Source organism: Giraffa tippelskirchi, chromosome 1 (genome assembly GCF_054371585.1).
Source record: "Giraffa tippelskirchi isolate mGirTip1 chromosome 1, T2T-mGirTip1v1.2.pri, whole genome shotgun sequence".
Classification (NCBI taxonomy): domain Eukaryota; kingdom Metazoa; phylum Chordata; class Mammalia; order Artiodactyla; family Giraffidae; genus Giraffa; species Giraffa tippelskirchi.
The window spans coordinates 65,453,692-65,475,579 of NC_137275.1; the positions used below are offsets into that span (position 1 = coordinate 65,453,692).

At 36.2% G+C, this 21,888-nt stretch overlaps 1 protein-coding gene across 24 annotated transcripts in view; it reads right to left on the reverse strand.

Annotated features, from left to right (window-relative positions):
* Nucleotides 1-21,888, reverse strand: part of RBPJ (recombination signal binding protein for immunoglobulin kappa J region) — a 228,212-nt gene that overhangs the window by 25,201 nt on the left and 181,123 nt on the right. For all 24 annotated transcript variants that reach the window (XM_081534401.1, XM_081533416.1, XM_081534742.1 and 21 more), the window contains 2 exons: nt 14,663-14,701; nt 3,396-3,491 (listed from right to left, as the gene is read on the reverse strand). In XM_081534401.1, the coding sequence (XP_081390527.1) occupies nt 3,396-3,491; nt 14,663-14,701 (135 nt within the window). The remainder of the gene's footprint in view (nt 1-3,395; nt 3,492-14,662; nt 14,702-21,888) is intronic.

Sequence of the window (21,888 nt, forward strand, 5' to 3'; positions counted from 1 at the left end):
GAAAGCAACACTGCCCAGGTGAGCAGCTATACAATGAACTTGTTAAGTTAAATTATTCCTATGTTCATTGTTGTTGTTCAGTCTCTAAGTCGTGTCCGACTCTTTGCAACCCCATGGACTGCAGCTCACCAGGCTCCTCTGTATTCCACTATCTCCTGGAGTTTTCTCAAATTCATGTCCATTGAGTCGGTGATGCCATCCAATCATCTCATCCTCTGTCGACCCCTTCTTCTCCTGCCCTCAATCTTTCCCAGCATCAGAGTCTTTGCCAATGAATATTCAGGACTGATTTCCTTTAGGACTGACTAAGTTTTGATCTCCTTGCAGTCCAAGGGACTGTTAAGAGGCTTCTCTAGTATCACAATACAAAAGCATCAATTATCGGCACTCAGCCTTTTTTATGGTCCAGCTCTCATATCCATACATGACTACTGTAAAAACCATAGCTTTGACTATATTGACCTCTGTTGGCAAAGTGATGTCCCTACTTTTTAATATGCTGGCTGTCTAGGTTTGTCATAGCTTTTCTTCCAAGAAGCAAGCATCTTTTAATTTCATGGCTGCAGTCAGTCTGCAGTGATTTTGGAGCCCAAGAAAATAAAATCTGTCACCGCTTCCACTTTTTCCCCTTCTATTTGCCATGAAGTGATGGGACCAGATGCTATGATCTTAGTTTTTTAATACTGAGTTTTAAGCCCATTTTTTCACTTTCCTCTTTCACCTTTATCAAGAGGCTCTTTAGTTCCTCTTTACTTTCTGCCATTACCATGATATCATCTGCCTATCTGAAGTTGTTGATATTTCTGACAATCTTGATTCCAGCTTGTGAGTCATCAAGCCCAGCATTTCACATGACGTACTCGGCATAAAAGTTAAATAACCAGGATGACAATATATAGCTTTGACGTACTCCCTTCCCAATTTTGAACCAGTCAGTTATCCCACGTCCAGTTCTAACTGTTGCTTCTTGACTCACACACAGTTTCTCAAGAGACAGGTAAGGTGGTCTGGCAATCCCATCTCCTTAAGAATTTTCCACAGTTTGTTGTGATTCACAGTCAAAGGCTTTAGCATAGTCAATGAAGCAGAAGTAGATGTTTTTCTGGAACTTCCTTGCTTTCTCCACAATCCAACGAATATTTGCAATTTATCTCTGGTTCCTTTGCCTCTTTGGAACACAGCTTGTACATCTAGAAGTTCGCAGTTCACGTAGTGCTGAAGCCTAGCTTGAAGGATTTTGAGTATAACCTTGCTAGAGCATGTAAATGGGAGCAACTGTATGATAGTTTTGAGCATTGTTCGGCATTGCCCTTCTTTGAGACTGGAACGAAAATTCATCTTTTCCAGTCCTGTGGCCACTGCTGAGTTTTCCAAATCTGCTGACATATTGAGCACAACACTTTAAAAGACGATGTTCTTTTAGGATTTTAAATAGCTCAGCTGGAATTCCATCACCTCCACCTCCAGCTTTGTTCATAATAATGCTTCCTATGATTCACTTAACTTCATACTCTAGGATGTCCAGCTCTAGGTGAATGACTACATCATTGTGGCTATCCAGGTCATTAAGACCTTTTCTGTATGGTTCTTCTGTGTATTCTTGCCACCTCTTCTTAACCTCTTTTGCTTCTGATAGGTCCTTACTATTTCTGCCCTTTAGCATGCCCATCCTTGTATGAAATGCTCCCTTGATATCTCTAATTTTCTTGAAGAGATCTCTAGTATTTTCTATTCTATTGTCTACCATCCCATTTCTAAAGTCTCTGATCTTTTGTTTCCTCACTAATGCATTCCTATTTACAAGATTCTTCTAAGGGTTAAAACTTTAAAACATCTGTAAGGCATTTCCCGCGGAGAAGGCAATGGCACCCCACTCCAGTACTCTTGCCTAGGAAACCCCATGGACGGAGGAGCCTGGTGGGCTGCCGTCTACAGGGTTGCACAGAGTCAGACATGACTGATGCGACTTAGCAGCAGCAGCAGCAAGGCATTTCCCGAACAATGTCTAGATCATGACTGGATAAAGGGAAGCTGTTCTTCAGTCTCACCATGAGGTGCAACACTGGCCTTTTAGATCCATTTCAAGTAATGAAGGTACTGACTTGTTTTGCTTAGGAGTTAAAAAAAAAAAAACCCGTCTCCTATATTTACATGATGTCATGGGGCAAGAAGACCTGAATGTCCAGTATCAGCTTCATGCAAAAAGGGGCCACTATCTTGATATGGTTTCTATGTCCCAAACCATAGGTACCAACTTCTAGTATTCGAATCAGATGATTAAGTTTCATGAGTAATCAGAAATTTAGAGAATTTGAATAACTAAAAAAGAACACTTGACAATATGAGTCCTAAATACTGTTTTCAGCTGCTCTTCCTCCTTGATGATAACATTATCAACTAAGTAGTTTCAGCTCAGATTTAGAGGAGTTTGAGAAATAGACTATTTAAAATTTTTTTAGCACATTAAATCAATGTACTCCATTTCCTTTCTTTTATGCATATGCTAAGATTTCCTTTATCTCACAAACTCACAAAGATTTTGTGGAATTACAAAGACTCCACTCATTCCTTTCAATCCAATACTTAAACCTGAGTTTTCATTCTTTCTTCCAGTTCAGTTTTATTACCTTTCGAGCCAACCCAAAAAATCTTTCATGTTCCTTCATAAGCAGCCTTGTCCACCAAAGCATGTTATTTTATGCTTAACATAAAAATGCTATCTGAAAGACAGAGACTTGAGAAACTATTAAGAGGAAAATTCTAGGAACTAAGTGAAAAAAAAAGTAACAAAAACCCACAAGTAAAACTGTTGAAATTTAAAAGATACTAAGATAAACACTAAATATTAAAATCTGTTATAATCTAATTTTGGCTAATCTGATTTATAGGTCATTTCTGTAATGCCACATTCACATAGTATGAGCACCAGCTCAACTCTGCTGTTTTTCCCTTAACCTGAACAGGCACACAGTCACGGTGGAAAGGGCTGGGAGTCCTCTTCTTCACAATCACTCCATAATTCAATTCTGGGGTTTGCTTAAGCCTTTTTCTTTTTAAAATGGTAATACTGAGGTCATATTTCTTTATAAAACTACATTTTGCACTAAAAGGAAAACTACTTTTTGAATGAGCTAATGTACCACAGAAGTACTTAGGGAACACCATGCAGTCCTGACTAAAAATTATGGATTATTTCATTTTGTGAAATCAGGGATTTAGCCAGAGGATCTGTACTTATAATAGAGACAATAGAGACAAATCCTGTACTTTTCACTTTGTATTTGCAAATAACCCAATAATAGAAACCATTCTCTTACTTGAATATCAATACATTATTTGCAAATTCATGTGATAACTATTGATCAACTATCCACAAAAAGAAAAAATAATCTTACCTTTTTTCATTTCCATATGACTTCTGTGCAACTTTTGCATGAAGAATAAGCACTGTTTGATCCCCTCGCTCTTTTAAATAATTTCGCATAGCTTCCCTAAAATAAAATATAAATATTATTACAGGGATAAGATTTGGAATATTACTGTGTTCTGTAAAAAGAATGCTTAAAAATGTTTCAAACAAGTAAATCTAAAAATGAAAACAATAAAGGAAAACAAACCATAACTAAATTTTAAAAATATTATACACTGAGGAAATAAATATTGCTCATCTTCAACAGTATACTTTGTTCTCTGAAAAGAAACTGTCCCTCACTATAGGAATTTATGATATAACTCAATTAAACCACAATTACAACTTATAGAGTAACTAGAAACACCAAGCACATGGCTTATTAGGCTTTAAACCCTTTGTAAAATTAATCATGTGCAATACTTTTGTATTTAATAATCTAATTCACCATTAAGACTAGCCCCTCTCCTCCAGCTATTAGAATGAGTGTTTTTCACCAAATACAAAACCATAAGAAATCCTCGGGTCATCCAAATTTATTATTATGTGTTCTTAAAATAACAACCCTACAAATGGATGAAGAAAGGGCTATTATTTATATACAAACTCATAATTATTCTCAACGATGTTACTAAACACAAAGTTTAATAAAGGGTAATTCAAATTAGGGAAAAACAATTAAATTTTGGAAAAAAAACAATGTTAATTGTTTTGGGTACAAAGTACTCCCAACTATCCATTTATTATGCAAATGCTGTATAAAAAGTTCAATGCCTTAAAAATATTTATCAATTATTTTGCTAAGCAATACAATAGAATACAAAGAACCCAAGGTCTACACAGATAAAACTTTCACATATCTGATTCAGTAGAATCCTAATTCTTAAGATGTTTAACACATTACAAAACTAAGGCAAAAGTGCTTCAAAAACAATCATCAAGAAGCACTTTTAATAAACTGAATACTATTTTATTTATAAGTAAAAAGACAAATGTACAAGAGGACAGCTATAGATTAATGAAAAGTGAAGTGAAAGAGTTAGCTGCTCAGTTGTGTTTGAGTCTGTGCTACCCCATGGACTGCCAGGCTCCTCTGTCCATGGAATTCTCCAGGCAAGAATACTGGAGTGGGTTGCCATTTCCTTCTCCAGGGGATCTTCCCGACCCAAGGATGGAAGGTGGGTCTCCCACATTGCAGGCAGACTCTTTACAGTCTGAGCCACTAGGGAAGCCCATAGGATAGTAGTAAGTTATCAAACATGGGGAATTTATACTTGTAGCACGCAGAAACTAAGTGGCCTGGGGCATATCTCTTAGCCTCATCTAGCTTGGTTTCTGTATCTGGTAATAAGAATAATGCTGACATAATATAGGGTGGTTGTGGGTAAATGAGATAATCTAGATGACAGTGTTTATATTTAGTGATTCAAGGCAGAAAAGGTAACACTGGAATCTAACAGATTGAGAATTAATCCTTACCACAGGAACAAAGCTCAAAGTCCAGTAAAGACAGTAAAACATATTTGGAAAACAAATTGTAATGAAATACATGGTTCAAACAGAGGTATGACCAAAAAGTTCCAATAGGGAGTACCTATATAAAGGAGGGTAGAGGTAATAAAGGACCCTGATTCGATCCCTGGTCCAGGAAGATCGCGCATGCTGCAGAGTAACCAAGCCCATGCGCCACAACTATTGGGCCCTCACTCTAGAGCCCTTGAGCCACAACCATTGAGTCGTGCTGCAACTACCGAAGCCTATGTGCCATTGAGACCGTGCTCCACAACAAGAGAGGCCGCAACAGAAAGAAGTCTGTGCACTGCAATGAAGAGTAGTCCCCGCTTGCTGCAGCTAGAGAAGAAAGCATGCGCAACAACAAAGACCTAGCACAGCCAAAAATAAATAAATCTTAAAAAAAAAAAAATTAAATACTAAATATAAAAGTTTAAGTTACTTCAAATACCACCCTATGACAGATGATGATAAAAGCAATAGCAGGTAATAAAATTCTTAAAATACCTAGAAAAAACTTAAAATCTTAAAAAAAAAAAAAATCCACCTCTTTGAAACTGGGAAAAGATCATATTTAATTTTATCCCAAAGTGAAAGTGCTAGTTGCTCAGTCCTGTCCAACTCTTTGCAACCCCATGGACTGCAGCCCACCAGGCACCACTGTCCATGGAATTTTCCAGGCAAGAATACTGGAATGGGTTGCCATTTCCTTCCCCAGGGCATCTTCCCAACCCAGGGATGGAACCTGGGTCTCCCACATTGCAGGCAGATTCTTTACCATCTGAGCCACCGAACCCCATTACCAAAAAAACCACCATGCTGTGATTTCCCTGGTTGTCCAGTGGCTAAGACTCTGTGACCCCAAAGGAGGGGGTCGGAGTTTGATCCCTGGTCACAGAATTAGATCCAACATGCTGCAACTAAAGACTTTGCATGCGGGCAACTAAAAAAAACGATCCCACATGCAGTAATGAAGATTGAAGATCTCACAAACTAAAACTAAAGAAACAAAATCAATCAAAAAAAAAAAAAAGCACCATGCTGTGGAATCTGGATTTTCAATGTACACAAAAGGCAACATGAGATCTTGAAGGTTGTTTTTTTTTAAGACATACGGTCAATTTTCTTTTTTAGTTAATTCTAGTAGTGAAATAGGGAAAGGAGTTTAGAAAGCACAGAGAAAAACTTGAAATAAGGCTGACACACTAAGAAAGCGGTAATAGAAGATAGTACAGGAGAAGACAACTTTTAAGCCTTTTGTTTCAGGAGAGGGAAGTGTATAATAAATTCCATTATATTTGACAAACGTCAACTCTGAAATGCCCCAGAACTCCAAGCTGGAAGTATTCAATAGGTTGTTGGAAATAACCACCTGTAGTTCCAGAGAGGATCTGGGCTGGAAAAATAGGGATTGGTATATAGCTCACAACTAAAGCCATGGAAGTGAATGAAATCTCTCAGAAAGAAAACACAGTGATAGGAATGTCAAGAAGAAAATGTATAAAAGGAAATGAAGAAGAACCAGTAAGGGTAGAACTGAAACTGTCTATTAGATGCTAAGGAAGGAGACAACCTCAAAAGAAGGTAACAATCAAGAGTGAGATGCTGCAGAGGTGTAAGTCTCTTTAGTTTTAGCAAGATGTCAGGCACCAGCCAACAAAAAGCCTTACCAATTTTTGTAAAATGAGAGTCTGCTGTGATGCCTAACAGGTAAGAAGAAGGCCACAGGTACTACTGATATTTGAAAATACTCTCTAGGGAATGGAGAAAGAAGCTGACAATGTAAATGATTGAAAATCTATACTGAAGGACTGGCTAATGTTGAAATTCATAAATGATAGTGACAATTCCCACTAACATTCCGAGGGACTAGACAGCACATTCTCAAACCTGCTGAGTAGTGGACAAGTGGTGTAGCATGGAGAGGATAAGGAGAACACAGGATCTGAGGTGCTACTAAGTCACGTGACTGACCAAAGTATTCAAGGTAGATAAAGAAACAACAGCTAAGCCAGAAGGTCAATATATTGACAAAACTGATGCAGAAGTCCAGTCACTGGCATAAAATGTGAATAGTTTTGAAAAAATATTTTTAAGAAGCAATTTCAAATATATTTCCCCACACTGAACTCTACTTGCATTATAGTCTCTATTATATCATTTAGCAATTACTTAGTGTGTCAGATGTCAGGATCCCAAACAGTATGCAAAGCCTCTAAGACACACTAATAGGCACATTTTAGAAATGGAGGAACAGTTAACTAACTTTCCAAAATGACACTGAAGTCTCAGGATTCAAACTTAGGCAGTCTGATCCTTGAAGACAAAATTAATATTATTAGATATTTTGCACTGGTTATGAGCCCAGTGTTGGTATGAAACAGGGGTCTGAATCTTAACTCTTATCAATTACTAAGCCTGAGCTTTCTCACCTGTTTAAAAAAAATGACATTAATAGCTCATATTGTGAAAAATATTTTAAATTAAGTATCCCCACAAACTGACAAGTATCAAGAGACAGGAAACTCTACCTATTATTATTATTTTCTTAGAACAGCAGGAGGAAGGGGGCAGGAGGTAGAGGTTGGAAGACTTCCACTTAAGTTTGACAGCAAACTTGGAAAGGACCAGGAGGTAAACGATCAGGTGTCTCACCTGACTTCCAAGGCACGAGTTTTTGCAAGCATAACAGGTAAGCTGCACTTTTATCCATCTTCCCATTAAAGATTTATTGAGAGCCCATTACCTCCCAGGCACTGGTTATCATGCTAGCTGCTCATAATGGAAGTAACTGTTCACAATACCATTACGACAAAAGAGTACAGATCTCAACATATTTATGATGAATGCAAGATAGCTCCAGTTTTCCTTCTTTTCTCTTCGTATTTATAATAGAAATCTTGAAAAAGCAACTGAAAACTTTAATAATAGTTGTTCTGTAATAACAATTTAACAAATAGCTTCAACAAGAAAAAAAACAGTTAATAGAATATCAAACATTAAAATTATGTTCTCTGGCAACTGTAGGTTGATGGTTCTATTTTGTATCTTAAAGAGCAATTAAAAAAAAATTAAGGCAATATACTCAAAAGAAACACAATTAAAAAGTAAAGCCCAGAAGTGATAGCACATATGCTCTTCACTCAAACAGAGTAGAGTTTCTTCAAATGAATGGGGTTTCAATTTAGGCACTGTTGACATCCTGCGCTAAACAATTCTCTGTGGTGAGGAGGCTGTGCAGTACACTGGAGGGTGTTTAGCAGTATCTCTAACTTCTACCGATTAGAAGCCAGGAGCATCTCCAGATGGAGCATCCTCCATCTGTGACAACCAAAAATGTCTCCAGATATTGCCAACTATCAGAAGGGTGGGGCAATTCACCTGGGCTGAAAATAAGTGTATTAAAGAAAACCAAAATTGTTCCTTCCAACAGTAAGATGAGAAAATCATCCAATGTCTTTTTAAGAAAGAATGAGGGAAATTTTATCATTTGAAAACAATGTAGGTTCTATAAGAACCTTACCAGTAGAACTACTACTTTGTATTACTGAATTATTTTAAAAAAACAGTAACAATAAAGCTGAAACTCATAATCTGTTATAACAGTTACTATTTAACAAGTTTTGAAGTTTATGTATTCTTTATTTCATTCCATAATTCCTTATAAAATATTCATTCTGAATGGAAGCCAATTAAAAATTATTTGAAGAGCACGGAGCAACTATTTTTGAGTTTACTTACTTAAAACACATTTAGCTTAAATGTTTAGAAAAGCAGAAATTTTTATCAATATTTTTACTAACATGAAATCATGGCAAATGCCATTAAGATTTGACATGGTTAAACTATCACTTTGTCAACCTTCTGACTTTTTTCCTTTATAAATGTGTACTTCTTTTATATCGCAAGCAAAATTCAAAAAAGAATGTCCTTACTGGTGCTAACCCCTAATCATCTGAAAATAGAACCCTTACTTCCTTACCATATTCAGTTAAGCTGCCATGACTGCGCCAAAGGGTGCATAAGTGATTTAAACCATACGCACGGAGCGCGCGCGCATGCATGTGTGTATGTGTGTGTGTGTGTGTTGGGGGCTGGGGACTGTGGGGAAAGCGTTTGAGCTGGGAACTAACCATAGCCAATCCCAAATACTCAAGGAGAAAAGTGGCCCACAAAGACGGAAGGTCTAAACTGTCACCCTTACCAATGGGATCAGTCTCTGTACTTCTCAAATTGGATTTTTGTCACTTGTAAAATCCAAATAATAAAGGTTCCAATATGAACTGTCTGCTCGTAAAGAAACTTATTTTTGCTGCATTAAGTAATTCCACACATACATCCAACACCTGCAAACAATTCAGAGAGCTGCAGAGTATAGTTTGAGAAAAACTGGGAGGCCTGGCATGCTGCAGTCCATGGGGTCGCAAAGAGTCTGACCTGACTGAGCAACTGAACTGAACTGACTACAGGCCACAGAAAACAAGCTAGTTGTTTCTGTATCTCAGTATAAAACCTGGTTATTCTGTGTTTTTAATCCACAGTCAAGTAAAGTCAGTTATACCTGTGATCCACATTAAGGGGACTATTTTCAAGAGAGTGGGATGCCCTTGAGAGTTAGCATTCAATTCCTACCAGATCTATTCATCTATATATCCAGAAGAATGTAGTATTTTTAAAAAGTGAAATGCTGAACAGTACATAGTATCAACTATACTTAATCAAAAACATTAACTCGGTATCAGTAAAACAATACTTTTAGAACACTATCTAAAAGATCATCCTCTAAATAACAACACACTTTTTTAAACTACTGCTTAATTTGGAAGACAGGGATTAGAATAGGGTAGGTTTAAAAGATTCCTTTTTTAAAGAAAGAAACTCTGAATTAAACTGTCTAACCTCCATACACTCCCAGAGCTACAAAATCACTTATCATTCTGGATGAAGGATTTCTTTGGCACTTCTTATAGCTCAGGCCTATTTATGATTGATTCTTTTTCAGTTTCTTATGTCGAAGACTGTCTTTGTTTTTGCCTTTGCTGGGTCTAGAATTCTAGTTTGCCATATTTTTTCCCCCTTGAGAACTTTAACACTCTTTGTTTCACTGTCCTCTTCTTCTTAGCAAGGTTTCAGATGAGGAACCTCTGTCATGCTATCTAACTTTGTTCCTCTGTATGTAATACATCATTTTTCTCTGTTGCATTTAATGTTTTCTCTTTATCACTGAGGTTAAGCAGTTTGATGATGATGTGTTTCCAGGAAAAAAAGGTAATAGTTTTTGCACTTGGGGTTCACTGAGTTTTAGAACTGTTGTTTTATTTTATGCTGCTGCTGCTGCTAAGTCGCTTCAGTTGTGTCCGAATCTATGCGACCCCATAGACGGCAGCCCACCAGGCTCGCTGTCCCTGGGATTCTCCAGGCAAGAATACTGGGGTGGGTTGCCATTGCCTTCTCCAGTGCATGAGAGGGAAAAGTGGAAGTGAAGTCGCTCAGTCGTTTCCGACTCTTAAGAGACCCCATGGACTGTAGCCTACCAGGCTCCTCCATCCATGGGATTTTCCAGGCAAGAGTACTGGAGTAGGGTGCCATTGCCTTCTCCGTTTTCACCAAATTTAGAAAATTTTCACTCATTATCTTTGCAACCCACTCCAGTACTCTTGCCTGGAAAATCCCATGGACGGAGGAGCCTGGCAGGCTACAGTCCATGGGGTCGCAAAGAGTTGGACACGACTGAGCGACTTCACGTTCTTTTTCTTTCTTTCCCCTTCAATGACTTCAATGACAAGTGTATTGGTCCATTTGAAAATAAAATACAGTTCACTAATGATCTTTTTCAGACATTTTCTCTGTGTGCTTCATTTTGGATAGCTTCTATTGGTATGCTGTCAAGTTTACTAATCTCTTCTTCAACAGCATGTATCTGTGATTAATACCACAAGGGTATTTTTCATTTAAATAGTTTAGTTTTCATCTCTACAAATGTGAATTGGATCGTCTCTTTTTTTTTATCTTCCATGTCCTCTACTTAACTTCCAATCTCTCTTCCAGCTCAGGGATCTGCAATTGCAGCCTAAATGCAACCTACCACCTATAGTAGAAATAAAGTTATACTCCAGTATACAGTAATGTCAATTCATTTAGACATTGTCTCTGGCTACTTTTGCGCTACAACAAAGTTGAGTAGTTAAAAAACAGAGGCTGTTTGGGCCACAAAAACAAAAATATTTACCATTTTATCCTTTGACAAAAGTTTTGTACAGTCCTGATCTTAGCTTCTTAAACATAAAGAAGACAAATATAATTAACAGTCAATGCCTTTTTCTACCACTTGTGTCATTTCTGGGTTGGTTTTAATTGACTGGTTTTTCTCATTATGAACCATTTTCCTACATTTTTTATGGTTATTTTGACCATATGTTAAGACACAATGAATTTTACCACCTTTCTGAGTGCTGGATATGTTTCCTTTCTTTAAATATTCTTCAGCTTTGTTCTAGTTCTAAGTTATTTAGAAAATGTTTGATCCTTTCAAACATGCTTAAGTTTTTTAGGTGAAACCAGAGCAGCATTTAGTCTAGGCCTAATTTTGTACCACTGAAACAAAACTCTTCTGAATACTCTAGTTGACGCACTGTGAATTATGAGATTTTTTTCCCACTTTGACTATTGGCAACAGGCACAATTCATAGAATTGAGAGAGCTCTAGGAATTCTTTCCTCTAATTCTTTGCGTTTATCTTCCCCCAGCTTTGGGTAGTTTACTCACACAGGTGTTGTTCAATACTCAGCTGAAGACTAGAGAGGAGCCTCTAAAGATCTCTGCAACTGTGCATAGCTCTTTCCTCTCCAGTTCTCTGCCCAAAGAATTCTGACTACCTTAATTAGCCTCCTCACATTCCCAGTTCATCTCCGCAACTCAAGGTGCTTACCAGGTTCCACCTGGATTCCCCTTATTACATCATATACTGGAAATTTTCTCCAGGCACTAAGCTGGGGCTCACCTCACTTGTCACCTGTCTCTCAAGGGTCACTGTCCTTTCTGGCCTGCAGTCCAATATCTTGAAAACTGCTGTTTCATATATTTTGTCCAGGTTTTTAGTTGTTTCAAGCTGAAGAGTAATTCCAGTCCCTGTTACTCCATCTTGGCCAGAAGCAGAAATCCTAAAAGCTACTAAAATTTTCTAACCAGGGAAAACTGCTTAAAGGATAAATGGGAAGCCATGATAAAGTAGATGGGACCTCATTATATCATTGTGTACACTTAAGGAAAGGAAAATCTCCTTTCCTTATATTATTACCATTTATTATATTTATTTATAATATTTATACATTGTGCTGATTGCTATTTTTATGGAGGTAACTAATTTATTCATCAAAATAAATCTTATTGTTAGGAGTCACTCAAACCTATTGCTGCTGGTAATGAAATGAAAATATTTATCTAATATTATTATTTATCTAATAAATTTTAAATTTCAAAATGCCTATCATGTGAATTAAGCAAATTCCAGTTAGAATTTCTTCAAGATATATAAAAACAAGTAATTGACAATATGTTTACATGGACCTGTGAGGTAAGTTATATTTTCCCAACCCACCTGATCTGAAATATGCCTTAAAAATATTTTTAAATTTTGAGTTTCAGACATAAAGTTACAAAAGTAGTACAAACAATTCTTAGTCTCCATTTCCGATTTCCCTCAGACTAGCAAATGTTAACATTCTACCATATTTGTATATTATGCTTTTAAAACCATTTAAGAGCACATTATAGACATAAAACCACTTTACCCCAAATACTTGTGTTTATTGCCAAGAAACACTGTCTTATACAATCACAATGTGATTATCACTGATACAATACTTCCACAACAGATTTTTATTCAGATGTTTCCAACTGTCCCTCTAATATCCTTTACTGGAGGGTAGAAGTGTGAGGTAGTGTTGAGAAACTCTGAACTCAGGCCAAATCAGGAGAGCCTCCATTTTGTTTGTTATTTTAACTAAGCTGAACTGGAACATGGACACACCACTCATTTACATATTGTCTATGGCTGATTTGGGGACACAAGAACAGAGCTGAAAAGTCACAACAAACTCAGTGTGACCCAAAGAGCCTAACACTTTTATTATCTGATCCATTAGAGAAAATGTTTCACAACTCCATCCTTAGAGCACAAGAAAAATTTGTTCCTGGTCCAGTTGAGTTAAATCTGTCATGTGTAACCTAGCTGTTGTGACCTTTGGGTCTCCTTTACTCTGGTACTCTGCAGTCTTTATTTTTCATAATCTTAAACATTTTGAAAAGTAAATGCTGTTTACTTTATAGGATATCCTTCCATCTGTGTCTGTCTGACGGTTTCCTTAAGCTTCGATTTAAGCTTATGCATTTTTGGCAAGAATCACACAAAAGTTATACTGTGATTCTTCATGATGCACGTGGAATTTATTTGTCCATTATTGGTGATGTTAATTTAGAACACTTAATTAAGGTGGTGTTTGTCAGATTTCTTCACTGTCATGTTACTATTGTTCTCTTTATAGTTAACACATACTTTGTGAGATATGCTTAGACACTATAAAAAAGCTCTGCTTCTCATCAGACTCTAAACCAGTAGTTTAAACATTCACTGAAGATGTTAGCCTGAAACGATTATCACTGTAGTGGTTGCCAGTGTGTGGTTTCCTAGTTTCACCATGTCTTCTACATTTATTAGGTGGAATTCCTCTGTAAAGGGAAGCTATCTCCTTTCCTCCATTTATTTAATTATTTAACTCAGCAAAGACTTCTAAATTGACATTTTATTTTATGGGTTTTAATCTATTATTGTCATTATTTATTTTGATGACCAAAGTGTCCATGATTTGGCTAAAAGAAGCCTCTTCAAACTGGCTCCCTTTGTTTGTCCTTCTGGCAGGTCCCCATCATTCTTTGAGTGAAACAGCTTTTTTAATTATGGCAACAATGTGGAAATGACCCAAAAGGCCATCTGTGTGAATTAAATAAAGACTGGTGAGAAGACAATGAAAAATTATGAAGACACTGAAGAGAGCAAGGTAGAAGACCTACAGTTAACAGAACAATGGTAGAGTATGATGCTAGACTTTAAAAAGAAAAAAAAAAGACAAGTCTCTGTTTATACATGATACAATTTTCTTGAAAGACATTAACAAGGCAGGGTAGCATTATCTCCAGGACTATAGCTGTGGAACTGAGCATCTTACCTTTTATTTTACAATCACTGGCTATCAGAAATTTTTTAAAGTATTTTCAAGACTAACACTTTTAAATTTAACTTATAATTAAAATGCACACTGTAAAAATTATATAATTAGAACAATATTTAGTCTCATTAAAATGTATAAAATCTGTTCTAAAATTCTTTCTAAAAGCATTTAAGTATCTTTCAAGTCCCAGTTGTAATCAACAAATTGTGATTGGCTAAAAACTGAAACTAGATAAAGGAAACCATCCTTATGCTGTAGTCCTTGTTATATTAACTACATAGTACTCAGTATTAACTCTTGAAAGGTTTCATTTTCCCTGTGAACTGTATCATCTTATCTTGTTTCATGTAGGAGAGAAAAGGGGGTGATACAAGGAAGGGAAGATGGAAATAGGCTTATGATCTAGATACCATTATGTGAGTAACTTCTTTTCAATAAAACCTAACAGTTTCCAAAACGACAGGATCTAACACTTTCATAAAATGTTTAGGTAAAAGACTAATATAATGCTTACCTAGTGAGTCGTTTAGGTGGAGGCCGCTCACCAAATTTTCTAGAAGAAATAAGAAAAAAAAATTAAATAGGCTATATGACACACTCCACGGTATTTCAGGCACCATGAAACCTCCTTTACGACTTCTACTTCAACCCTACTAAAGACCACTGTAAAAAGAAATCCTCCAGTAAACACTAACACTCAGTAATAACAAAATACAGACTTTAAAATTGTTTCTAAACAAAACAACAGATCCTAGGTAGGCCTGACACATCCACATGCTGAGTGTGTTACACTGATTAGATGAGGATAGCAGGTACTTCCCAGAGACACCTTGCTAAAACATCTAACAAAAGATGATCTTCTAGTCTCACATAATCTGCAGCACTCAAAAAATTCCTCACAGCCCAAGGGGGTGTAGATCTCACAGATGTTTACCATGTGGCAAGCATTATGTTATACCTTTTGTTAACCCTTTTTAACCATTATAAAATAATTCTGGAAGGCACACACCAACCCATTTTAAAGATGTAGAAAGCAACTTGCCCAATGTCATGAAGTAAACTAAGTGGCAGGCAGAGTTAAGATTTAAGCCTAGATGTTGACTAATTAATTAGTTCTTAATATATGGCCCTTCAAAAAGAAATATGCTAAATATTCTAGCATAGAACCACTGAAAGGCAGTAACATTGTTTGGGAGAGGGCAAAGAGAAAAGCACAAGCAAGGATTAGCACAATTTAGGCTGGAATTAGAATACAGCATGGGTGGTAAGAGAGAGACTCCAAGAGTAAGATTAGCTGAGTTCAAATCTATGATTTAGTGCTTATTTCCCGTGTAGCCCTGAAGTTATCTGACTCTCTAGCTCAGTTTCCTCCCTGATCTGCAAAACTGACAAAGTGGTTGTACTGACCTCAAGGAGTTGCTGAAGGATTAAAAGTGCTAACTAATATATAGAAGACGCACAGAACACCTGGAATGCCTGGAATTATTAATTATTAGTAAATGTTAGTAATTACTACTGCTTTCTAGTTATAAAAGTTAAGCCAAAATAACTAAAGACATTAAGTGTGATATTAACAAAGACAAACAAGAATAAAAGGAAGAAGAAACTAATCCTTATGTGATGACCTCTTGTCTCCTCTGAAATAAAAAATGAGGTCTTCTGAAAGACATGGTAGAGGTACACGGCACTTGAAGAAAAAAGATCAATAGAATTTTTCTTTCTTTTTAAAGCCACACTGCAGTTATAAATAGGTTAAGTGACTTGTTCATAACCAGTTATAGGTTTGAGAAGCCTAATTTGACTTAAGAGTTCTCTACTATATTTGTGGTATTTCACACAATTATTAACTTGATGACAAAAGTCTTAAAATCCTGTGTAGTTCATTCTGTTGAGTAATTTAATGTTCTATGGCACTGTTTATGAACTTGGTTTATAAGAAATTGCCATCTGTGACTTTGAATATTTTGGTATTTCAGTTAACCCTAAAATACTGAAAAGTGGCTTTAATTGAAACAGCACCCCAAAAAGAGTGCTGCTAAGTCGCTTCAGTCGTATCCGACTCTGTGCGACCTCATAGATGGCGCCCACCAGGCTCCGCCGTCCCTGGGATTCTCCAGGCAAGAATACTGGAGTGGGTTGCCGTTTCTTTCTCCAATGCATGAAAGGGAAAAGTGAAAGTGAAGTTGCTCAGTCGTCTTGACTCTTAGCGACCCCATGGACTGTAGCCCACCAGGCTCCTCCATCCATGGGATTTTCCAGGCAAGAGTACTGGAGTGGGGTGCCATTGCCTTCTCCGCCAAAAAGAGTAAATAATCCCAAGTTTTTGTCAGAAGGATTAATAGTAAGTAATTCTCTTTGATTTTTATCCTATAGGATAGTCAATTTTAAACACAATGATTTAGTAGTAATATCAACAAGGCTGCTGAAGGACATAGGTTTTAAAACACTGAACTACTGGCTAATCTATGATGTGAATTCCAGTTACAGAATTAAAGGCAAAAATCTATCCCTGAAACTTTCCACAGGAAAGATTTTTTTTTTAAATTTTTAGACTGATTAAATTTACCATCGCAGCATATGATTAAATTTAAAAAGTGCCTCACTAGGTAGGATTTAGTATATTTTACAAAACCCAAAAAGTTTAAGACAATATTTAAATTACTTCTTTGCATATATATATATATATTTGAGAACTGAGTCTCACTTTATAAAGAGAAGCAAAGAATGTGGAGAGAATCTAAGAGCTAAATTTTAGAGAGACACAGCTAACAAATGAGATGGAACTTTTCAGTTAGAATCACGATACTACTAACCATATTAGCTAATAACTCTGACTATCACACATCCTTTGGAATCTAACACATAATTTAACACAGGTCTATTATATGACCAATAAGATCCACTGCTCTCAAAATTCAAAAGCAAATTTTGTTTTCTGTGACTCTGAAATGCTTTAAAAATCAGATTAAATCAACTGAATGTTGATTCAAATATATGTCTACATTCTTTTTTGGAACTACTCATTAGATGAAGTCAACAATCATACAGTATGCTTGTGCAACATCACTCCTGCCCCCATAGAAAACATGAAAAAGAGATTTGCCTGCTGAGCTTGAACAGTATTTCAAAATGATGCACTGTTCTATCTGAGTGCTATCTGAAGGTTAGAAATTGATAGTAAGATTAATCTCTTCTTCAGTGTATAATAAAGCATCTCCAGTAAGTGTCTGTAAACTCAATCCTCTCTTTAATGCATATGCCATCACACTTCTACCGATCGCATTAAACCTAATGGTTACTGTATCTAACAGAATGGGAGAAGGGTAATAAAATGGGTCTCCTGAAGGTAGAAAGCCCAGAGATAAACCTACGCATCCATGGATACCTTACTTTTGACAAAGGAGGCAAGAATATACAATGTGACAATGACAGTCTCTTCAATAAGTGATGCTGGGAAAACTGGACAGCTACATGTAAAAGAATGAAATTAGAACACTTCCTAACACCATATGCAAAGTGAAGTCGCTCAGTTGTGTCCGACTCTTTGCAACCCCATGGACTGTAGCCTACCAGGCTCCTCCGTCCACGGGATTCTCCAGGCAAGAATACTGGAGTGCAAACTCAAATGGATTAAAGACGTCAATGAAAGATGAGAAACTATAAAGCCCTTAGAGGAAAACAGGCAGAACACTCGATGACATAAATCACAGCAAGACCCTCTATGACCCACCTCCTAGAATAATGGAAATAAATATTAATAAATAAACGAGACCTAATTAAACTTAAAAGCTTTTGCACAGCAAAGCAAACTATAAACAAGGTAAAAAGACAACCCTCAGAATGAAGAAAATAACAGCAAATGAAACAACTGACAAAGGATTAATTTCCAAAAATATACAAGCAGTTCATACAACTCAATACCAGAAAAACAACCCAATCAAAAAGTGGGCAAAAGACCTAAACAGACATTTCTCCAAAGGAGACATACAGATGGCTAATAAATACATGAAAAGATGCTCTGCATTGCTCATTAGAGAAATACAAATCAAAACTAGAGTGAGATATCACCTCACAAGAGTCAGAATGACCATCATCAAAAAATCTACAAACAATAAATGATGGAGAGGGTGTGGAGAAAAGAGAACCCTCTTGCATTGTTGGTGGGAATGTAAATTGATACAGTCACTATGGAAATTCCTTAAAAAACTAGGAATAAAACCACCATATGACCCAGCAATCCCACAACTAGGCATATAAACTGAATGAAAAAGACACACGTACCCCAATGTTCACTGCAGCACTATTTACGATAGCTAGGACATGGAAGCAACCTAGATGTCCACTGACAGATGAATGGAGAAAGAAGCTGTGGTACACATATAGAATGGAATATACTCAGCCAAAAAAGGAACGCATCTGAGTCAGTTCTAATGAGGTAGATGAACCTAGAGTCTATTATACAGAATGAAAGTCAGAAGGAGAAAAATAAGCATCGTGTATCAACACATAAATATGGAATCTGGAAAGATGGTACTTATGAAACTATTTGCAGGGCAGCAATGGAGACACAGAGAACAGACTTCTATGGACACAGGCGGTGGGCGGAGGAAGGAGAGGGTGGGATGTATGGAGAGAGTAACACAGAAACATATATACTATTGTATGTAAAATAGACAGCCAATTGGAATTTGCTGTGTGACTCTGGGAACTCAAACTAGGGCTCTGTAACAACCTAGAAGGGTGAAATGCAGAAGGAGGTGGTAGAAAGGTTCAAAAGAGAGAGAAAGGTATACATAGGTACACCTATGGCTGATTTATGTTGATGTATGGCAGAAACCAATACAATATTTTAGAGCAATTATCCTTCAATTAAAAATAAGTAAATTTAATTATTAAAAATAAAAGAAAATGAGTTTTCTGAGAAAACTCATAAAAGTGTTTAGTAGGTTCACAATGCATAACTCTGAAGCTCACAACTGAACTAGATTCTAATTATTCAGTTAAATTCATAGATTTACATATTTAAAACTGTCAACTTATACCAAGATACTATATGCACCCTATACTTATCAAGAGCCACCTTCCTCTACTGACCTGATGTACAATACATAACACTTCAGGAATTATCTTCTGCAGAAAGAAGGCCTATCTTTAAACATGAGTGAGTCAAGAAAATTCATGAGGTAGTATTTATATTATACAATCAAAATAACCAGTTTTCAGCAGAAATGACAAGTCAGATAACAATTAGTCAGAGACTGATTATAATTTAAAGATTAAGTCCTATTCCTCCCTTTTGCAATAGGGAGTAAGGACACTAGAAAATTTTTATCTTTACTTCTAACGTATTTTTAAAACAAGATGTCTATTGACATGTGTTGACAACTGAAAACCAGAAATAAATTGGATCAATCAAGTTTAGACCACTCTTCTGTAAGACACTTTCATAAGATGTGCATTATACAAGTAAAAATGAAAAAAAACAAAACAAAAACAAAAACCCTAAATCCTTCACTATCTAGGGACACCTTTGATTTTATCAAATACTGAGTTAATTCCTCATTATACAAAGAATCACTGCTATCCAATTTATCTTTCTGATACTATAGGTTGTCAATATCTCATTTGCATGAGTAGGTTTCTCAAATTTTATGTACACTATATAAAGCATATTTTGATTAATCATGATAATATAAATTCTGTTATATACTTAAAAGAAAAGTTATAATTCTGGAGTCTTTTTTTTTAAGTAACAAGCAAAGGTTAGCTTATGTAAAGCTGATTACATCTATGTCCTTTTCCTCTTCCATTCTATATGCTTTTCCCTCAGATTGGGATTGGCAAATAAAACACAAAACCTATGTGCCATCATTAGTTAGTTATGCTCATGTAACACGTGGCTCAAGAAAGCTTACACTACATTGTCCAAAGTATATATGTTGTAAGTATAATTTTAGCCTAGCAAATTCATTTTATTTTAACTTCACTAGCTTTCCCTTTCTAATATAACAATGATCTTTTACTCAAAATAGAGTTAGGGAAAATATTATTATAACTGTATCTGTTTTCATACACCTGGCAGTGTTGAAGATTTTTCAAAAGTTTCCATCAATCACTAAATATACTTCCTACCTATACAAGGTTCCCACATATCCTCCAATCCATTAGAATTTTCAAGTAAATAAAAGACTTGAACTTTACATACTTCTTTCACTTCTTTTTTGCTCATGGTGGACATGTAATATTGTTTTCCCCCACAACAGATACATTTCTTCTATATTAACCAATCTGTTAAGGAAGTATATGACCACAAACGTATTGACGATAAACATGATAAAGTTATCAAAACTTCACCATCTTAACACCTTTTCTAGCTAACAGATGCTTCACATGAGAAAAATCAAGTCAAAAACCAAAAGGTGAGGTATGTAAAGAAAACAAAAAACTTTGAATATAGAACAATTTAGTAATTACACTGCTAAGATATTGTCTAGTGATGATATTAGAACTTTTGAGTTTCTAGATGCAAAGGCCAGCTCAAATCATGTGGGAAACTATTCTGCCCTTGGGTGTAGAACTGAGAGTAATTTCCTCTATTATTTTGAATTTCACAAATTTTCTGCTTAATGCAGAAATGAGATTAAAATAAATTATTAACTCAAGAAACATCAAAGAGAGCATGAACAATCCAAACTCCTAATTAAGCCAAACTTCATGCAAATACAACATTGAATGAACAGCAAGCTGAGAAAAGTACACTTGTTTTATACAGTTGCCAGGATTCCTTGGTGGCTCAGATGGTGGAGTGTCTGCCTGCAATGCGGGAGACCGGGGTTCAATCCCTGCGTCGGGAGGATCCCCTGGAGAAGGAAATGGCAGCCCACTCCAACACTCTTACCTGGAGAGTTCCATGGACGGAGGAGCATGATAGGCTACAGTCCATGGGGTCGCAAAGAGTTGAACATGACTGAGCGACTTCACTTCACTTTATACCAAATCTTCTCTAAGTAGCATACAATTCAAAAAAAGTACTAGAATTTTTGAATCTTGGTTCAAGACAGTGAAACGAAACAGCATTTAACAAGGGAAAAATAAGGAAACCTGACTGATACCCTCAAGAATCCATACCTGATCATTCCACCAGGAGAAAGAAACAAATAGATGATATACATGATCACCATAGTCTATGCTAACATACAATACGAAAAACAAAGCAACAGGTACCAGAAAGTTGTTGAGCAATTTACTCACCAAAACAGAAGAGGCTAATTAGAAAAGGCTACACGTAACATACCATCTTTGTCTTCAGATTCATTCAATCACCTAGTATGTACTGAGTATAGGTACTTGGTATACATCAGTTAACAAAAGAGACACAAAATCCATTGCCTTATGGCACTTACATGTAATTAAGACAAATGGACAATGGTATATATTCAAAGATGTTCATCAATGTAATTTATTTTTTAAAAAGCTAGAAATAAATACTATACTTATTGAATGTTTGAAAAGACTAACATTGGAACAATCTAAAAATATATTTCAAGTAAATATGTAACATCTTCACTTCTAAAGCTTCACTCTGTATCTATGACAGAAAATAGCCTATGTATTGAGTCAAATAACTTTGAGCAAGACAAGCCACACCTTGTCACAATTCAATTTTTAGCTTTAACCTACTCTTACCTTAAGACATGTATTTAATGGCAATTAATGCTCCAAACCTGTCAAGGTATAACT